Source organism: Eschrichtius robustus, chromosome 4, assembly GCF_028021215.1.
Source record: "Eschrichtius robustus isolate mEscRob2 chromosome 4, mEscRob2.pri, whole genome shotgun sequence".
NCBI lineage: Eukaryota > Metazoa > Chordata > Mammalia > Artiodactyla > Eschrichtiidae > Eschrichtius > Eschrichtius robustus.
This window is the reverse complement of record NC_090827.1, coordinates 62319227-62340592: the sequence shown is the minus strand read 5'-3', so window position 1 is coordinate 62340592 and position 21366 is coordinate 62319227. Positions and strand designations below refer to the sequence as shown.

The window sequence follows — 21366 nt, the reverse complement described above, 5'->3', positions numbered from 1 at the left end:
AAATATTAAATAAAGAGAAAACTCACTTAGTATGGTTTAATGCAACAGGTGTATAGGAACCAAATTAAGAGAAACTGAAAATTAGGACAAACAATCAAAATTACAGAGGTAAAATAACCTCTGTAACTAACTAGTAACTATGAACAAATTAGGCAACATAAAATCTTTACATGATGTTAAACACTTTTGTGTTTTAGTGGGAATAATGAAAAGCCAATTTTTAAGATAGTATTAGAAAAACCTATACTTAAGGCATAAAACTATGCCAAAGTGGGTTTTCCCCAGAAAATAAGACTTCTAAAATCCATCATATGCTGAAATTTTAAATGACCAAAGAAAATGTCATATAAATTTACTGAAATCTATAAGGTACGATTCTTTTAAAATCCAAAGCAAAATTTTTAAAAAGCAAATAAAAATGTCCCACTAGAACTTTATAATTAGACTTGTTTAATCTGAACCACTAATAGTCATGTGACCACTGCTAATTATTGAAGTTCCCTGATGAAAGTATATATCACTATTTATAAGATTCACCATACCACTTCTAAGGAAACTCACTAGTTCTATCAAAATATAAAAAAGAAAAAGAAAGGAAAAGAATGGAAATTAACCAGAGAATTCAACTCAGACAATAGCTCTTAGGACAGGGGTAAAGAGTATGTTGGCAGGTGTCTGCAAGGAGCTAGATAATACAATGGAATCAGTTTTCACTCTGCAGAACAACCATGAGACTTGCTGCAATGTCAGTTCCAAGCATACACTGAGGGACTCCAGAAAATGCTCATTGATCATGCAGCACTTTATAATGCGCATAGGCTTTTTTCTCCTGTTAACCCCGCCTAGCTTCCCTTTGCAGCTTATTCTCCCAAGCCCTCTCCCCCTAACAAATTCTCTTCCTGAAGATAGTAAAATATTTAATGAATTATCTTAACATTCTAAGTATTAGGAATACCACTCACCATCATTACACCATCATGAAAATTAGCCAGTTTTTTTTAATGGGGGGGAACCCTACAACCCCCAAAATAAGAAAATGGGATTTAAATATCTATATATCTGTAAATACAAATATTTGATGGTGTATTACATCCAAGGCCAAAACCAATTATAGTTTCACTTTGACATGTATTTTCTTGAACTGATTTATACGCAAATAGGTTCTATAACACTGACACAAACAGGAAAAAAAAGAAAATATAATTTAAAATTCTCATGACTCAAAATGCAGATTTTTGTGAGCTCTCAAGCATTAGTTAAATTTTACTGTCCTTTAATTTTTAATTTAATAATTTATTTTATAATAAAGTCACATGAAAAACCTAGAAGCAGAATGTACCAGCTAAATTAAGCAATTAGATTAATATATATGCTTAATTTTACCCTAGAAACTAAAATAACCAGCTGTTTTTAATAGTTAACTGCAAGCGGAGTTTTGGGCTTAGATATGTAAATGAATTCTAAGACATATGATACTAAACCTACTCAAAGCTGCTTTGCAGACCCCACCTTCTAATGAGTTAATCTAAAGGTCACCACCAGCACAAGGCTTTTTATTAAGTCCGAGGCCCTTTCTTTCTTTTTCTTTTTTCCCCTATCAAACATATATCTACAATTTACAAAACATTAGGTTTAAACAAAATAAGGTTTTAGTAATCATGTGAACTAGATTGGCACATTCTCACACAGAATAAGGTCTGACCGTATCTTGCTTTTATGCTCTGCCTCTCTTTGCTCTCTCCTCTTATCTATTCATCTGTAAAATAATTCCGGCAGATAAGATTTCTTTGTTCAGATTTCAACTTTCATTTCATTTACAAACCTAGCCCTACCTCAAGAATGTCTTCTAGAACATATGCTTCCATTTCAGCCGCTGTCTCCACCATGTTTTATCAAACTGCCATGTTTCTTACTGCACTATGATTAGATCATTGCCAGCAGGAACACTCCTCTGTGTCAGCAAGGGAACAGGAAATGGAATGTTCTATTACATGCCTAAAGCAGCTTAGCTGTTCACTAGCCAGGCATCTACCAAAAGAGCAGGGGGTGACTCACTGTGTATTTTTTAAAGATACAGAAGCTCTATTCCAAAGCAAACTTCTGTCAAGTAATTTCAACAAGCAAAATAAAGTCTCTTATTTTACCATTTCAAATTTTAAAACTCTAAAATTTCAAAAAAGAAGTAATAATGTATTTTTTTAAAACCTATTTAAACACGTCTGGCTTTCTGGTTGAACAAAAGAGGTTGAAGTGGGTTACGTAGCAATTTATCCTTAGTAAAGCCTTGTAGTAAGATTAATGGCTGTATTAAATATGCAAAGGAGGCAAGGTAATACCAAATTAGGAATTTGTTACATCAGCCATATGTATTATTTAACACATATATTACAGGTGCTGACTTGAGGGTGCCAAAAATAATAATTTAATGTAGTTTTTTAATGGTAAACTGGTTTTCTATAAACTAATCTGTTTGGAAATATCTTAAGAGAAATGAGATTAACATTCAACAGATTTACAATCACTGAAGCAAGCCATAACACATCACGGTTATATGCATTTTCTAGGAATGTCTTTAACTTCATTTACTAACCAAAGAACTGGCCTCCTCCCACCTTATCATAAATACTACAAGAGACTAAAATATTTCAGATGAATGAAATTCAGAAACACTGTTTCTGGATTAAATAGCAAAGTGGGTGAGTAACAGTAGAGCTAATTTTATATTTATCACTGTAATTGAGCCTCAGTTTAGTAAAATTTTTTACTTTGTCAAATTTCTTCCTTATATATAATATAGAAAATGCAATGGGAGAGGAACAATGTTTTGTGCTCTGCAGTATTAACAAAATAACCCTGTACTTGTGAGAGTGCTATACAAACTGAAATTGAAGTGATCCCTCAATGAGGTTAACCAATCTAATTATAACTCTAAGGTGAACAGTTCTTCTAGTCTAAATTTTCCTAACCTAACTAGAGAAAGTGAATTTTTTAAAGGAAAGGAAAATGACAGGAAAGACCATTCACATATGGTCAAATCTAAGTGATGATATGAATGGCCTTTCCAGTAATGTCTCCTCAAAGTGATGCCATGTTTTAGTAGAAAGATTCTGTCATTCTCTTGGGCCTTAGTTTATTTATCTGTAAAAAGGGATAACATTCACTCAACAATGGATTTTCTATTGTATATCAGAAACTGTCCTGGGTACAGTCAACAAAACAGATAAAATTTCTTCTAAACAGGTTTATAAGAAGATTAAATGAGATAAAGTATCTACTACTCAGTTTCTGATATTTAGGAGACATCCTCACTGTGTCAGGCAATATACAAGTCATTGCTTTTCAAATAAACATGTTATTTAACCCTCACAATACCTTAGATGATAATAATTCAAAATAATAACATTAATAATTACCTTGTGCTTACTATATGTGATACACCATTTTAAGTGCCTTGTATATATGAACTCATTAAATCTCACAATAATCCTAAAAGAAAGGTAGCTACTATTATTATCTCCATTCTGGAAACTGAGGTACACAGAAGTTAAGCAACTTCCCCAACTTACTCACAACTAAGCTAATTAAGTTAAGAAGCTAAGATTTGGACCCAGGTACCTGACTCCAGAGTCTGTCCTCTGAACCATCTACTATACTTCCTCCAGATGATATGACCCTCATTTTACAGATGAGAAAATCAAGTCGCAGACAGTACACAGTTATATAGCAGAGTTGAGATTCAAACCCAGAATGGTCTGACTTCAAAGGATGTATGAAATTAATGGAAAACAAATGATATTAAAAATGTTTTCCCTCAGACCATATACAGTGCTTTCATTTATGTATGAGTGTGTCTGGTATTTGGAGGTTCTCAAACAAAATAATGTCCATTGTTAAGACACAGCTTATGAATAACTAGAAAACTGATCTTACTATTTTCCTCCTTCCAGCTCAATCCGTTCCATACTTCAAATAAACTGCTTCATCCTTAGGAGAAGTCATCAACGAAATTTCTGTTTCTCAAACCTTCTTCCAACAGAAGCAAGTAATGGTAGATTTGAGTTCAAGGAACTCATATGTTCATACATTCTTATTTCCCATAAGCCAAGAACAGGCTTTCCAACTTTGACAAGAAATCGGGCCCCCTAAGGTTCAAATCAATCAAACCATTCACTGTCTCCTTCCCTCCTGTTCTAGGATTATATGGTGCTTCCCTTATGTTTTCTGACATATACTGTTAACTTTTTACTAATAAAGATGTGATTATGGCTTTCTTACAGAATTACAGATATTTATATATCATTTATCATGTCTCTCCCTTACGGATCACAAGCTTGATGAAAGCAGGCAATGCTCTGTTTGCCAAGGTATACCCAGGGCCAGCACAGTCTCTGGCATAGAGCAAGGACTTAAGTATTTGTTGATTAAATAACAAATGCATGAATAGAGGAATCATCTGATATTCAGTTTTGTATCTTAATCCCTTTTAAATTATTGCTACCACTAGGAATTATTTCTGATGACAAGAACATGTGTTCTGTGACTATTATCTTTAGGTCACTGAAATAAGATATTAGAAATGTTAAATATAAACAGACTCTATATTTGAGAATTTCTATTGCTGTTTTTTTTAATAAATTTATTTATTTATTTTTGGCTGCGTTGGGTCTTCGTTGTTGAGCGCAGGTTTTCTCTAGTTGCGGTGATCGGGGGCTACTCTTCATTGTGGTGGGCGGGCTTCTCATTGCAGTGGCTTCTCTTGTGGAGGAGCACGGGCTCTAGGCGTGCGGGCTTCAGTAGTTGTGGCACGCAGACTCAGTAGTTGTGGCTTGCGGGCTCTAGAGCACAGGGTCAGTAGTTGTGGCGCACGGGCTTCGTTGCTCCATGGAATGTGGGATCTTCCCAGACCAGGGATTGAACCCGTATCCCTTGCACTGGCAGGCGGATTCTTAACCACTGCGCCACCAGGGAACTCCCTGTAATTCTTTGTTATACAGAAAAGTAATTATTTATTCTTAATTTTATTTTCTGGTTCTTTTGTTAATATGAGGACCTATGCCACAGCATAGGATACTTTGGGCAAAAGGGTGTGTGAAAGGAGATTCATATACATCTGCTATAAGACCCTACATCCTAATAGTAAGCCACTTTCTAGTTCAACCTCAATTTGTAGGCAAAAAAACCTGTTTTCCCATTTGCCTAAAATGGATTTCAAAATCTTTAATTTTCACCTATGGCAAAAGCATTAAAGCATAAATGACAGCTAACCTACTAACAGTTATGCAAACAAACACAAACTCACAGATGTAAGTAACTTAATTCATAAAGGAAAATACTTACTACTATAAGAAGATTCAAACGTCCAAAGTGAAGAGAAAAGCCTCCCATAAAAAGTGGGGGAAAGGACAGAAGAAGCTTAATAAATACCAAGACTGCATAAAGGAATCTTCTGAAAGTTACAATTTTATTTAGGACCAGCACTGATTTCTTTGAACAAGGAGCAAGAAAACCAAACACACACACACACACACACACACACACACACACACACACACACACACAGAGAAATATGTTGACAAGCAAACAACCCTACTTTGTATGGTTTAACATTTTGTTGATGTTTGTTCCTCCACATAAAACATTTTTTTTTCAATCAAATATTCCTTGTAAAGAAATTCTGCTCCCATCAAATATTTTTTTTCTATTTAGGGAAGGGCAAGACTTTTCAAAATCCACATTTTCAAACAAAACAAGGACAAATAATTGGTTGCGGCATAAATATAATTATTTCACCCACCTACATAAAAACAAACTACTAGAAAAACAAAATCTGAACCAACTTCACCCCTCAAAATGTGTGAAATGTAGTCATTACTTTATAACATCTCTATTTTTCTCTTTTCTACTCTGTAAGTTATATTTTATCAGAAGTGTAAAATAGCCTGGACCAAGCATAAGTGGCATACATACATTAAAGAGTTAAACAGAATTTAAATTAAAAGGCTAACAAAATCTGGTCAAATTTCTGATACCCTATATACATTATTAAAATAACTCTACCCCCATGAATTTACCTTATATTTCTCCTAAACCAAATCATGCCACAATATGACTGGGGGTTCTCGATATATGTCTTTTTTTTTTTTTAATTTATTTGTTTTATTTTAGTTTTGGCTGCGTTGGGTCTTTGTTGAGGTGCGTGGGCACGAGCTCTAGGCACGTGGGCTTCAGTAGTTGTGGCTCACAGGCTCTAGAGTGCAGATTCAGTAGTTGCCGTGCACGGGCTTAGTTGCTCCGTGGCATGTGGGATCTTCCCGGACCAGGGCTCGAACCCTTGTCCCCTGCATGGGCAGGCGGATTCTTAACAACTGCGCTACCAGGGAAGCCCTCGATATATGTCTAATGTAGCACAGTAATATTCTTTTCATTACCACCACAGATTACTTTCTTTTTTTTTTTTAAACTATGGTTTTTATCTGCAAAGTAATACATGTACATGGAAAACATTCCTATATAAAAGAGAACATAGGGAAAAGTAAACCTATCTCTCACCAACTCCTAAAAGCACAACTAGTGTATTCTTCCAGAAATAACCTACATATATAAAGCATATCTTAGTGTAGATTATTTTTTATACAAATGGAAGCATATTGTACATACTTTTCTTCATCTCCATTTTAAAAACGTAATACTCCATAATTGTTTCAGATTAGTATATGTATCTCTCTCTCTTTGATTGTGATAGTTGCTCAAATTTTCACTAAAAAACTGTACTATAATTTATTTAATCAGTTCCCTTTTGATGGGCATTTGTATTGCTTCAACATTTCACAATACTGCAATGAACATGCCCAACAAAAGGGCACACATACTCTGCACATACCTGAATATAACTGTACTGTAAATTTCTTGATGGGTACATGTATTTAAAACTTTATTTAAAACTTTATGTTACCAAATTGCCCTCTAAGGTTGAATTTACACTCTGACAGTGAATGAGACTGCTTGCTTCCCTACAAATAGTAAGTATTAATGATACAAAATCTATTAAGAGAAACCCAGATCAGAAATAAGCATGTTTTAAAACATGTATCTAGATTTATCCTTACTCCCTCATCATTTCCACTTTTCAAGGAATTGCAAATGCAAATTACATCTCCTCTCATCTAACTTCTGTCCCCTTAACAAAAAAATACATTCATTCCCTGACAGATTAAGAATTTATTTACCACAAAAAAAACCAAAAAACAAAATAAGGAGCCACAATGCAGATTCTATCTATATGTATGTACTTGGAGAAGAGAGAAGAATGGTGAGTCAAATGACACTTTTAAAAAATCTACTTCTGTTAAATACAAATTCCATCCAGGTTTAATGGACTCTTTAACTAAGTTGTGAAGTTTCTGCCGGAATTTAGTATTATAAAGATCCAGAATTCTTTGGGTATATTCTTATTAAACTAAATTAATAAAATACTGTTGGGTGTTCATTTGTTTGCCTTCCACATTTATTTCAAACTATTCATTTTTAAAGCACAAATTTCTAAAGTAATCCTTCCGTCATTATTGGAAAAAAAATCGAATGCAAACTAAGACGAAGAAGATAGGTTTTTGTTAACACAAAGAGCACTAAACAGCTTCTATCACAGTTTCTTGACATGTATCCCAGGTCTAATTTTGATGATAATGTTTAAAAATAAGAATGATTAAAACTTCACCAGAACCTCCAAAATAAATGTAAATAGTTGGACAGGCTTCTAGATATGTGAGGAACACCTAAAAGGCTTAGGTAACAAGGGATTAAGTAAGGATATATAAAATTATAACCTAATACATAAAATCATGCAAAGGCCATCCATTAGTATATTCTAAATGTGAGGAAGGATATTTATTGCTTAAATAAAATTTTTCTCAAGGCTAATGCTGTAACAAGGCCCTAGTAAACTTTCTTTTGAAAGATCATCATTACTATTTTGATCATTCATTTATGCAAATATTTACTGAGTGCTTACTAGGTGACAGGCTTTATACTACACAATGGATATAGAATGACAAATAGTTACTACACCTTCAAGAGTCTATAATCTAGAAAAACTTGATCCTGATTTTCAACAAAGTCTAAAATCAAAATCTGCAATGATTTTTTCATCTTCTCTGATATATAGTCCCTTTCCATTTTTCTTTAATCTAAGTAATAAATAAAACTCAAACCTCCATTCAGGACAGTACAGAAAGTATTATTATATTCAAACAAATATTTCATCCAGATGTGTCCCATGTATAGAATTAAATACAACCACAGTCTTGTCCAAATGTAAGTAACAGACTAAGCAAAGTAAGAAACAAAACAGCTTTCCCTCCTTTCACATCTCCAATTACAGTTGTGCCTGCTGGACACTTGCACTTGTCTCTACCGATGCTAGGTCACACCATGAATTCATTCTTTTCCTAGTATTTCACAATAGGTTCTATGTATACAAAATTGACAAGATTTTTATTGTTTTTAGACAGCATTCACCTCCCAAATTTCTCTGTACAACATTTCAAATAAAAATAAACAAGTACATATATAATAGGAATAACTTACTTCAATATTTTTTGGTTTTGTTTCAAATAGGCTAAATCTACTGATAGTACAGTGCTCTCAATTTCTTCTGTTCCAAAGCAACAAGTATCTACCAACAAAAATAAATATACCACACACACACACACACACACACACACACACACACAGCCTACCTCCCTACCCCAACCCCACAAGCACAGTAGTGGGGAGAGTAGAGAGACTGGGGATAAAAATGCAAATTACAACAAGACAAGTCCAAATCCAATTTTTTTGAGTAACCAATTTCTACCTTCCGGAAGGACGATTGTCCTACTCTAGGGCAGCGGTCCCCAATCTTTTTGGAACCAGGGACCGGTTTCGTGGAAGATGATTTTTCCAAGGACCTGGCAGTGTGTGGGGGGGATGGTTCAGGCGGTAATGTGAGCCATGGGGAGTGAAGGGAAGTGGCAGATGGAGCTCTGCTCCATCACCGCTGACCTCCTGCTGTGCGGCCTGGGTTCCTAACAGGCCAGGGACAGGTAGTGGTCCGCGGCCCAGGGACTGGGGACCCCTGCTCTGGGGGATACAAGAAACAGCTCTAGGTCACTTAAGACAGTATCAAAGGCACGGAAAATAATCAGGATGCAAAAACTACCCAAGGAACCTTGCAATCTCAACTCCTTCTCTGGTTGCTTGATGGCCTGGAGTTGCTGGCAGCAAGCTCCAATCAGTCTGGTTTCTCATGATGCCAATTACCACTCTGCTGTTTCTAGCCTAGTCTATTCATAACAAATCTGGAAAGGTTTGCCTGCAAGCAATTACTGCAAGTACTCTTTCAGACTCATAATTCCATCTCCTAAGAAATATATTACATTAAATTGTCTATATCCTCAAAAAACTAGGCCAAAAATTGTAAAATGGGGCCTCTTTTCCACTAACCTGATCCTGACCAGAGATCCCAACACAAACCCCATATATATATATATATATAAAGAAATACTGATTTCATTCAATGTAACTGTGACTCTTTGGTCATCATGAAGATATCTCACAACACAGCCACGTTAGAAGCAATGTTACCATTACTTTCAACTTCCCCCACAAATTTCAGATATTCAGTTTTACTACCAAATCTAACAAAAACTAACACCAGATAAGAAAACAGAAGTTAATATATAACAACTTTTCTGTGTGTAATAGATAAACACTAGCATGTTTTATGAAACCACTACTATGTTTTATGAAACCAAATTTAACTCACATTCATATCTTTCAATAGCTCTTTCATCAATTTCTTAACAGAGTCAACTATATTTACAATTACTTGACAATTCCCATCCTCTTCAAGAACATATATGCCAATGTCTCTCAGTGAAGGCAGTTAATATTCTTTAAAGGGTAGCCACTAAAAAACCAATAACTTACAAAATGTTTAAAAGCATAACTGAATTGCCAAATATAATTTCATACTTTAATATTCATTTTTGTACGCTCAGGTAAACCATCTCTCTCTAAAACAAATTCCACAATTTCCAGTAAAATGCTTAGTTTTTAAAGTATTTCTCATAAGTTATTTTAAGGGTATATGTTTGCATAATTTGATTTCTTTTTAAGCACTCCAGCTTGCCTAGAAAACTATGTATAATTTAAGTAGAATCATTATAGATAGTGTACTTAGGTCTTAGGGTCTTGGCAGTTTACACTTTCAGTACTTAAAGGCATATAACAGCATAATATTTTATGATTTTTAAAATCAAATATGAAAAACATACAATTAGCAATGTGCTTCCCAAAGGATGTTTCTGATGCAACACTCCTAAAATTAGGCTTTCAAAAAACATTTTACCTATGTACAGTAGAAACAGGATGCCAACCTACCTTTAAGTTGAAGTGGCATCAAAATAAATTCTTTCATTCAACAAATATTGTCCAGCTAGGGACATAAGATAAGCCCTATCTTTAGAAGGATAAGAAAGGCCATCTCTATTCCCATCTTTTCTTCCAGTTCTTCCAGAAGATATACCCTGCCTCCAGTAGCTGTAGCTCTCCTTGATCACATGACTTTCTTCTTATGGAAAAACCAGGCTTCTAATCCCAGTCTTCAGTATGTCAGAGAAAATGTCATCTTATTTAAAGGCACTGGTGGGAAGAAGGACTCAGAATTTTCCCATACATCCAAATTTTTAACAAACTTTTTTTTAAAAAGAATCATGGAAAGGACTCTGGAATTGACATACAAAATCAAGAGTGTAAGCCAGTCAAGAAATAATTACGCATCTTACATAAAAATATTCATATTTGTATTCTATGCAACTTTCCAATTTCCTGGAATTAATTTCCATATGCCCTCCATTTCTACCTCACAGAATTTCTAAAAACCATGTGGTCCTGGAATGGCCCTTTATAAATAAAGGTATTATCTAAGTAAGTAAATGCAACACATCTGCAATCTTTTTAATATTATAAATATGATGCATTAAAGTGCGATTTTTAAAAAATTCAAAGGCCACAAAGGCACAAGATGAACAGTAAGTCTTTTTGTTACTGGCCTGAAACAAAATGGCAATACACTGTTAACGCTGTTAACTGACTTCTAGTGCAGTTTCAAGCTTAACTTTAACACCATTTTACTTCTGTTTCTTGATTTACCAATTTTTTTTAAAATTAATTAATTTATTTATTTATTTTTGGCTGTGTTGGGTCTTCGTTTCTGTGCGAGGGCCTTCTCTAGTTGCGGCAAGTGGGGGCCACTCTTCATCACGGTGCGTGGGCCTTTCACTGTCGCGGCCTCTCTTGTTGCAGAGCACAGGCTCCAGACGCGCAGGCTCAGTAGTTGTGGCTCACAGGCCTGGTTGCTCCGCGGCATGTAGGATCTTCCCAGACCAGGGCTCAAACCCGTGTCCCTGCATTGGCAGGCAGATTCTCAACCACTGCGCCACCAGGGAAGCCCTGATTTACCAATGTTTATGTGCTATCTATTAACTGACTGTCCACTGAAGAAATGAGCACTAACCCTTCCTTTGTTGCCCTCTATCTCCCAATTTTATAGGTTATATTATTTTTATATTATAAAGGTTTATAACTATACTCCTTACCTATTCCATAACTATAATCAAGTCTATTTTATATATTTTCTAGGTTGATTCTAAAAACTAAAAATTAATTAATTGCATTTATAATGTGACTAAGTAAATACTAATCACTGAAGAGAATGTAATTTTATATCATTTAGACATTACTGGTTGAAATAGAATTGTCCATGTTTTCTAAGAGTGGCAGCAATTGAATTTTCTTCTAGCTCTCTTTGGTTCTTTTTGAAGGCCCAAGACTGCCACTGTAGCTACCAGTTTCCTCCCCCCCCGACACTGCCCTACCACCATATCCTCTATCGTGGATTATATTTTCCACTGTATTATAGTATCTCAAATATTTTCATATAAAGTACACAGTTTTTCTAAACATAAAAATATACTTGTCCTCATATGATAAATAATGTGGTTAAGTATAAAAAATTTAAGTTCAACATTTTCCCCCAAATGATGAAAACACTGCTTCACTATCTTCAAGCATTCAGCATGGCTGCTAAGAACTCAGTTATTTGATTTTCCATTTTTTATTCCCTATCTCTAGCAGTAACTGAGGATTTTCTTTTTATCCGTAGAGTTCTGAAATTTTGCCAGATGTGTCTAGATATAGGTCTTTTTCCATTCATCCTGTGTGGTACTAGATGGGTTCCTTTAATCTGAAATTCATCATCTTTCTCTGGCTCATGAAATTTCTTCAATTATTTCTTTCAATATTTTTCTCCTTTCCACCTTCCTGTTCTTTACTTCTAGAACTCATATTTACAGATATGAAAACTTTGTGATGTATTTTCCATACTCTTTTTCTCTCAATTTTTCCAGATTTTTTTTTTTTCTTCACATATACAGAGTTCCTCCTCTTTGGCTCCAAATCAACAACTCAGTCTTGATTCATGCTAAATTGTTATTTAACCCATCCATTAAAATTTATCTTCATAATTTTCAAAATCTTTTCTGGTTCTCTGCCACTTTTTCAATGAAACTATGATTAATCATTGCAACAGGTTCCTGAATCTTAGTAAAATACATATTACACTTTTTTTTCTTTGAAGTTTTCTTCTGAATTTTATCTGAGGTCAGCTGTTCTTTCTTTCATCTTAATCCTCTTCCATCTTTATTCTCCTCAATTGTCTGTCTGTTTACATTGGCATATAAAAGATTACTTTTAGCTCTCTCTGAGGTTGTTCGAATTTGTTTTCCCAAATGGTGTCTCCCTTAAATGGGAGGGTAGTACTATTTAAGCAGGTATCCCAGAAAGGTACCTAGACAGGAAGTTAAACTTGCTGGGATCCGCCAAAACTGCTTTTCTCTAAAGAGGCATGCCTCAGTGCCTCTGCTTCTCTCTCAGGTGCCAACACCTCAGATGTCCTACTGAATTGCTAATCTACTTTCTTAAAAGAGAACAGTTCTTAGACTTCAGGCCTGAGGGCAGGCATGACTGCCACGAGGGCTGTTAAGACTGGAGAAAGGGCAGGAAGGAGGTCCAACTAACACAGCACTTTGGAAAATAGTTCTTTAAAAAATTCTTGATTATTACCCAATTGCCCACTACTGTTCTCTGTACTTGCTGACTCCAAGCTTGGAGTCTTTCTGAGGTTCCCCTAGGAAAATCTGAGCTTACCTCTGGTATCCTGAGTTCCAGTTTCCTTTGAGATTTTGCTGTCAATCCAATCCCATGAACTTCCTATCTTCTTCATAATTTCTTGTCCTCTGATGGTACCTGTAGTGGACTGTCAACTGTAATTTTACTGTTCAACATGCTTTCTCCCCGGTCCCTTTTTCTAGTAATATAATCCCTCTTGTCCGTGGGGAAAATATTACATGTGATTTGGGTGGAGGTGAGTCTTCCCAGCTACCACTGGGGTGGCCACATGACCCAGGTCTGGCTAGAATATCCCATCCCCCCTCTCCTCTGGCAGCCATCTTTGCCTGGCTGAAAATAAAACTAATACAGAAGAAAAGAGAGACTAAAATGTTGAAAGAAAACCAGTACTGATGATATTATTCAAATATGGACTTATCCATGCCTAAAGATGGATCTTCTCCCCTCCTTCCCCACACACATCCGAGCACACATAAAGCTACAGAGCTAATGAGGTCCTTTTACTCCTCTCTAAGGTAGTTTGACCAATGTAATAACATTTGTTCCTTGCTTTTCAAAACTGTGGTTTAGTTCAATCTTTAAACAATATAAGTGGGATGTTGGGACGAAAGAAAGTTAAAGGAATGTGCTCAATGCACCATATTTAAAAGAAAAGTTAAGACAAAAATTGTAAAATAAGCCAGAAGAAATACAATTAAAGCTTTATAGTTTGGTGTAAAACACAGAATGAGGAAATAGCTATAAACTTTATTAAGTACATCCTATCATTCCCTAAGACTTCCTTCATACCTCTAGGGGACGAAAAGCATATATAGAAACCAATTATCTCTTAACTAGTTTTTTCTCTGAGTCAAGATTCCAATGGTTTCAAAAAGAACAAAGGAGGAAAGACTGGTAGTGATTTAAAATGTTCTAATCTATTATATATCCAAAGAAAACTCTCTGAAAGGTTATATAGTGTCAACTTCTGGAAGAAAAATTCTTTAGCTTTGATATGATTATTTGAGGAGAGGTATGGAAGGGGTTGTTTACTTTTTAATTTTAGAGGTGATAAAAAGCACAGAAGGTCATTGAACTCCTCAGTGGATGAAAGGTGAAATCCAGTACTCGTCACCTAAGGTAAATAATTCACGGTTCATAGACCTATGCCTCAAAAGTTCTATCCTCCTGAAACAATCTGCAAAATGCTGTATGTATATATTTAAGTACATCTGAGGGAGAAAGGGTCCTCAGTTTTCATCAGAATCTAACTAAAATCCATGACCTAAAAAAGGTAAAGAAAACTGCTCCTGACTGGAAAAGAACAATGACAACTTCATTCAAGAATTACATTTAACAATTAAATACAAAAAAACTAAGTAATGAATACCTCCAACATATAAGACAGTGTACTAGATATAGACATTATCTCAATTCTTTAGAAAAACTGTTAGAAAAAATTATTAGTCCCAACAGGGATGAAAAAAATGAGGTTAAACAGCAATTTTCCCAAAGTCACAAAGTATTAAAGCAGGATGCAAAAGTTTCCCAACTTGATTGTAAACTCTTTCCATATAATGTTTTTTTTCCAGGAGAAATGTTGGAAAACAAATACAAAGGCAATGGGTTATTTCATAATGGAATGTAATTTTACATCAGGCACAGAAATTGCCAAGTATTCACATGCCTGGGGTTCAATGAAATTGGAATCTGACCCTTCAATTAAGATTTTCAGGGAAACTTCTGCTTCTAGTAGTAAGGTCAGAAGCCCTCAGTACTTGATTAAGATTTATGAATCTTAACATTCAAGGCTGTCTAAGCCAATGATTGGCTCCCCTTGCTATTCTTCTGGGCTGCATGGGAAACAAAACCCAAAAGCTGCAATACCAAGCCCATGTTTTTTATGTCTTGGCATACAAGATAAGAGGAGCTGGTGATAAGGCTAAAGTAGGTAAGAACTTCTACATATGAAAACACCTCCCACATACCTAGAGCACATTAACAACTTAAAATATATTCCAGAACACTGCTCTGGCTAAGAGAACTCAGTACCAGAGTTTGGGTTGGAGCCAGAAACCTGGGTCGAATAGTGGAGAGGATCTTGGACTGAGAGGTGGTAATACTGGGTAGAGTAAGAAAAAAAAAGGAAGGGAAGGTACAAATGAAAGAACAATCCACAAAGTAAGTTAGGGATATGTTTTCAAAGTTCTGAGACTTAAGGGGCTTCCCTGGTGGCGCAGTGGTTAAGAATCCGCCTGCCAATGCAGGGGACACGGGTTCAAGCCCTGGTCCAGGAAGATCCCACATGTCGTGGAGCAACTAAGCCAGTGAGCCACAATTACTGAGCCTGCGCTCTAGGGCCCGCGAACCACAACTACTGAGCCCACGTGCCACAAATACTGAAGCCCATATGCCTAGAGCCCATGCTCCACAACGAGAAGCCACCGCAATGAGAAGCCCACGCAACACAACGAAGAGTAGCCCCCACTTGCCACAACTAGAGAAAGCCCGTGCGCAGCAACGAAGACCCAATGCAGCCAAAAATAAATAAATAAAATAAATAAATTTATTTTTAAAAAAAGTTCTGAGACTTAAGAAAACAGCATGGTCAGATCTTTGCTTTGATACTTTGCCTTTTATCTAGAACGACTGAATCACCTGCTAAGCCTACAGCAGAGAAGTCACCGAAATACGGTTTGCCTCATCATTCCCAGAAAAGGAGATAAAAGAGTAAGAAAAGGATGCTGACTTCCCCATTACTCTTATCTGTCCCTCTTTATTAACAGTATGATTAAATAGTAAAAAACTCTAAATTCTGGGGGAATTTAAGAATATATTCTATTTAAATACTAAAGATCTAATGAATCCAGAATATAATCCTAAAAGATCATCTAACCCACACAACTATTATTTGTGGAATCTTCATTACAGAATCCCACTTCCTATGCTAACAATGGCTCCACCTAAAATAAATTAACCCACATGCACAATTACAGCCGAAGAGTTTTACTGGCAGTCTATGAATTCAATAAAATAAACAAATTAAGTGGAGTCAGGAAAGAAAATAAAACAGTCAGATTTTTCTAACTTACAGATTTTAAATTGTATTTTTTAAAAACAGCCAAACATATTGCTAGTCAGTAACCCCATTTTTACAACACTCTCCATTCTTCCTCAAACTTCAGTTTTAAAAACTAGTATTTACGGAGACTGTTATAGTTCACAAATGTTTTCACACAATTAGCTCATCTGACCCCCACCAAAAGAAGGTATTATGATGTCCCTTTTATGTGAGGCTCTGAGAGATTTAGCTTGCATCTCACACTTACTTGACAGCATGAATTAAGAGATGTAGTAGGGTCTAAGACAGCATTCTTCTCACTTCACATTTTAAGAACTTACTATAAAAGAGGTCATCTACAAGGTATCTATTTTCATTTGATGTTCCAGAAAAGGGGAAGAATAGTATATGATTCACTCACAATCTATGAAATCCATCTCAAGATCAATCACATGAATTTTTCCCAAGATGGAGTTAGGGAAACAACAAGATGTAACAGAACAGAGCAACATTAACTACACTCCAATAAAGTTTTTTTTTTGAAAGGGGTGGGGTGCAGTTTTATAATCTGGTGTTCTAACCAACTCTTAAACGTACCAGGACTATTACTGCTTACATACAATGACCCAGGGTAGGTCATAAATTAGACAAAGATGTCATTCACACAGATCTGTAAAGATGACCAAAATGCAACATGTGACCAAAATGCAACATGAAATAAGCTAGTGAGTTCTACAATTTATACAAAACATCTCTGGAGCAATTACTAGGGAGACCATGAAAGAGTAGTAGGGAGGCAGTGAACTACAGGAGTTAAAAAAAGCAGACTTTGATGTGAGACTGCCCATGTTTATATCTTATTTCCATCATTTACTGTGACCTTGAGTAAGTTACTCATTTCCTTGATTTTTTTTTCAACTACAAACTGTGGATAATAATATTATCTACCTCTTAGAGTTGTGAGGGTTAAATGAGATACTATACATAAAGCAATTACAACTGTGCCTGGTATATAGTAAGCACTCATTAAAATACTAGTTATTAAAATATTAGTTATTGAGGTTATAATTACCCAATGTTCTAAGTGTTATGAATACTTTCAGGGAAGAGGTGATATTTTATCTGGCTCTTAATGGGTAAAGCAGCTAACAGAGTGACATCCACAGAGAACAGATATTAATGGGGCTTGAAAGCTGACATCTGACATAGCACATCCTAAAACATACTAAACCACTACAAAACCACTGTAGTTTAAAAAATACAGTGCTCATACAGATAATAAAATGAGAGTTACAGAAACAGACCCATGTACCCTTGGTCTAGCACTTTGACCATTGGAATACATCCTACCAAAATACAGACATACATACACAGAGATACATACCAAAAAGAGTCCACTGCAGTATTGTTTGTAGTAGAACACTGGACACAGCCAAAACACTGGCTATAAACACTCAATAAAACCAGGGGAGTCATGATACCTGACAAGGGAACACTCCACAGCCATTAAGAAGAATAAGATAAACGATAAGTGTATTTATATACACTTATATAAATGTATATATGTATGTGGTTTATTTGAAATATATTTTTAAAATATTGAAACAAAACTAAAGAACACTGGAATGATAATGCAAGAGAACTAAAACACATTTATAGTTTGTAGATCCTGCCCTAATAGTGTTATGGAGGTGTTCAAGCCCAAAGGCAGCCTAGTTAAGACTAATGACATCACAAATCAATAAGAACATGGTATAGATGCTGGTGCTAAAGGCACCTTTACTTCTTTAGTAGAAATCTGGAAAAGAGGGAGGGAAGAAAGGAAAGAAAGAAGCCAACCCTGCTTACAGGCTTAACAGGCAGTAAAAAAAAAATATATATATATATATTTCAAAAGACCACTGACTAAGTAAGATGAAAAATATGGAACATTATTTTGTTAACCATAAAACCCTACAGATGTTAGCTACTTATCAAAAAGCACAGGAAATTGCTTAGTACAAACAACTAATTTTAGTATGTGGGCCTTAAGGTTATACAAATGTAATACATATAAAGATGTACATACTGAGCAGATATAACCCAGTCTATTGTTCTATTGTCTAAATATATGAAATAAAGGTAGTACTTCAAATAGTGGGAAAGGATAGATGATGAAATAGCTAAATCAACTGATTAACTATTTGGAAACATAAGACTAAGTTCATGTCTTCCTCCAAAGCCAGTATAAATTCGAATTACAAGAATTGAGTGTAAAAATTCAGGCACAATAAGCCAAGAGGTGGAAGCAACCCGAATGTCCGTCGATGGATATATGGATAAAACAAAATGTGGTATATATACATACAACGGGATATTCAGTCTTAGAAGGGAAGGAAATCCTGTTACATGACACAACATGTATGAATCTTAGGATGTCATGTTAAGTGAAATAAGCCAGTCACAAAAAGACAAGTACTATATGATTCTACTTATATGAAGTATCTAAAGTAGTCAAATTCATAGAAACAGAAAGTAGAATGTTGGCTGCCAGGAGTTGGCAGAAAGGAGAATGGAAAATTGCTGTCTAATGAGTATAGAATTTCAGTTTTACCGGATGAAAAAGTTCTGAAGATCTGTTACACAACAATGTGAATACACTTAACATTACTGAACTATACACTTAAGTGGTTAACACAATAAAACTTTTGTTGTGTTGTTAACAATTAAATTGTTTTAATTATACAAAATTAAGAAGTACACACTAAATTACTTAAGCCACTTAAAAAATTACTTGACTATAAAGAGATCAAATAAAGCACTTGATCAAACTTCTAACAACTCAATGGCAAAAACAGTTAAAAATACAACATACGATTGAAAGGAAAAAGGACGCATATAAATTAAATCTATAAAACACAAATTTTATAAGACTGATGTAAGAAGGAAATTATCTATAGTTTCTCCCAATAAATTTGAAAATCTAATATGAAATGAATAAGCTCCATAGAAAATATAAATTAAAAGGTTAATGAAATCAAACCCAACAGTATGTTAAAAGAAAATTACATCATAATAAGTATCTCAAACACAGGTAATTAGGAAATTTATTATCGCAATTCATTATATGAAGAGATTGGAGGGAAAGGGAAGAAATGATCTTTTCAATAGATGCCAAAAAAGCATTTGATAAAATTCAGTATACATTTCTGCTAATATTTAGTAGGGTAAAAGAAAGAGATATACTAAATTGATAAAGGATTATACTTAATAGTGACCCAACAGCACTCCCATTAAAACAAGGGAAAGATAAGGATAGCCTATATTACCACTTCTATTCAACATTTTGGGCCTGTTCAAATCTGATGCAATAAGAGAAGAAAAACAAACGACAGATATAAATACTGAAAAAGAGACAAAAGACAATCATTTATTGGAGTCAATATAACATCCTAAGGCCAAGTTAGAAGTTTGGGCTTTATTCTAAGAGCGATGAGAAGTCAAATAACAATTTACATTTCAGAAAGATTAGCTTAGTTGTTGCATGAATAATAAATGGAGTATGGTGAGACCAGAAGAGAGAACTAGGAGATCAAATTAGGAGGCTGCTATGAAGTCTAAGTAAGATAATAGCCAGCGCTAGGGTAATGGCAGCAAAGATGGAGAGAGGTAGGACGTTTCAAGGTATAATTTGGAGGTCTTATGTCCAGTATCCTTTCCCTTCCCACTCTCCTACTTCACCTTTCTGGCAATAGAAACACTCTTTGGGAAACCATTCCATGAGGCTCAGGTGGGAATGACCTCTCCTAGTCCACCTCCAAGATGGAGCGGAAAGACATGATGTAGGCCTGAACAAAGAAATCTTCCGTAGTAGAAGTTGCTGACTCAGGAATGGACACATGACCCAAACTAGGCCAAAAAGAATATTTCAGGAACCAGAAGTGACTTTTTTTCTTATATTGTTGGCCATAAGGACAATGTAATCCTAGAATTATATTGGTGTAAGTCTTTAATTATCCCCCAATATCCACACTCCCCTTTTTCTTTTAGTAAAACACTTCTCCCACAAGTTATATCTGGGTATAATGGCCACAGAGCAAGAGCTAGGTCCTAGGTATGGACATATAACTAAGTTCTGGCCAACAGGATATAACAGGAAGTTAGGTTTGCAATTTCTTGGTCAACTCCTTAAAAGGAAGCTATCTGTGCTCACTTTTCTATTTCTTATTTCTCATGGGCTGTGTATTAGTTTGCTAGGGCTGCCTTGCAAAATACATAGACTGGGTGGCTTAAACAACAGCAAATTATTTTCTCACAGTTACTGAGGCTAGAAGTCTAAGATCAAGGTGTCAGCAGGTGTGGCCTCTCTCCTTGGCTTACAGATGGCCATCTTCTCATTGTGTCCTCACATGGCCTTTTCTCTCTGTGTACACATCCCTGGTGTCTCTTTTTATGTTCAAATTTCTTCTTATAAGGATGCCTCTCAGACTGGATTGGAGCACACCACATGACCTGATTTAACCTGTCACATTCTGAGATACTGGGGGTTAGGGCTTCAGCATGAATTGTGAGGAAACACAATTCAGCCCACAATAGGGTGAAACATGGACATAATGCTGGGAAGCCAGATTAGAACTTGTAGATGAAGTCAACACTCTAAGGCACAGCTATTCAATAAAACTTTCTGTGATGATTCTCCAATATGGTAGCCACTAGCCACATATGATTAAATTACATTAATTTGAAATTAAATAAAATTAAAAATCCAGACCCACATTTCAAGTGCTCAGTAGCCACATATGGCTAGTTACTACCATACTAGACAGCACAGATTAAGGGATGGTGTAACAAAACAGTAGAAACTTAGATCTACGAATGACCTGAAGGACTACCCCCAGATTACCACATAATCTATCCTGTTTGAACTTCATGTATTCTGGAGTCTCTTTTTTCAAATAACACATCCTATACCATAACTAATACAGTAAGTTAGTAGTGGAATGCTGCAATAATAAATTCCTAAAAATTCTGATAAGGCTTAGAAGACAGGTAGCAAGGAAGTGTATCAGGCTGGGAAGCCAGCAAGTCTTATGCAGTAGCAAACAATCCTGTAAAACTCT

General features: G+C 35.4%; 1 protein-coding gene across 9 annotated transcripts in view; it reads right to left on the bottom strand.

The window, feature by feature from the left end:
- The window catches only part of ANKRD17 (ankyrin repeat domain 17), a 162210-nt gene that overhangs the window by 127952 nt on the left and 12892 nt on the right, over positions 1 to 21366 (bottom strand). The window contains exon 1 of one of the 9 annotated variants that reach the window (XM_068542832.1): positions 1833 to 1910. The exons of the other annotated variants lie outside the window; for them this stretch is intronic. Within the exon in view, the coding sequence (XP_068398933.1) occupies positions 1833 to 1886 (54 nt within the window). The 5' untranslated portion in view covers positions 1887 to 1910. Of the gene's footprint in view, positions 1 to 1832; positions 1911 to 21366 lie in introns of those variants that run through there. 9 annotated transcript variants of the gene reach the window in all.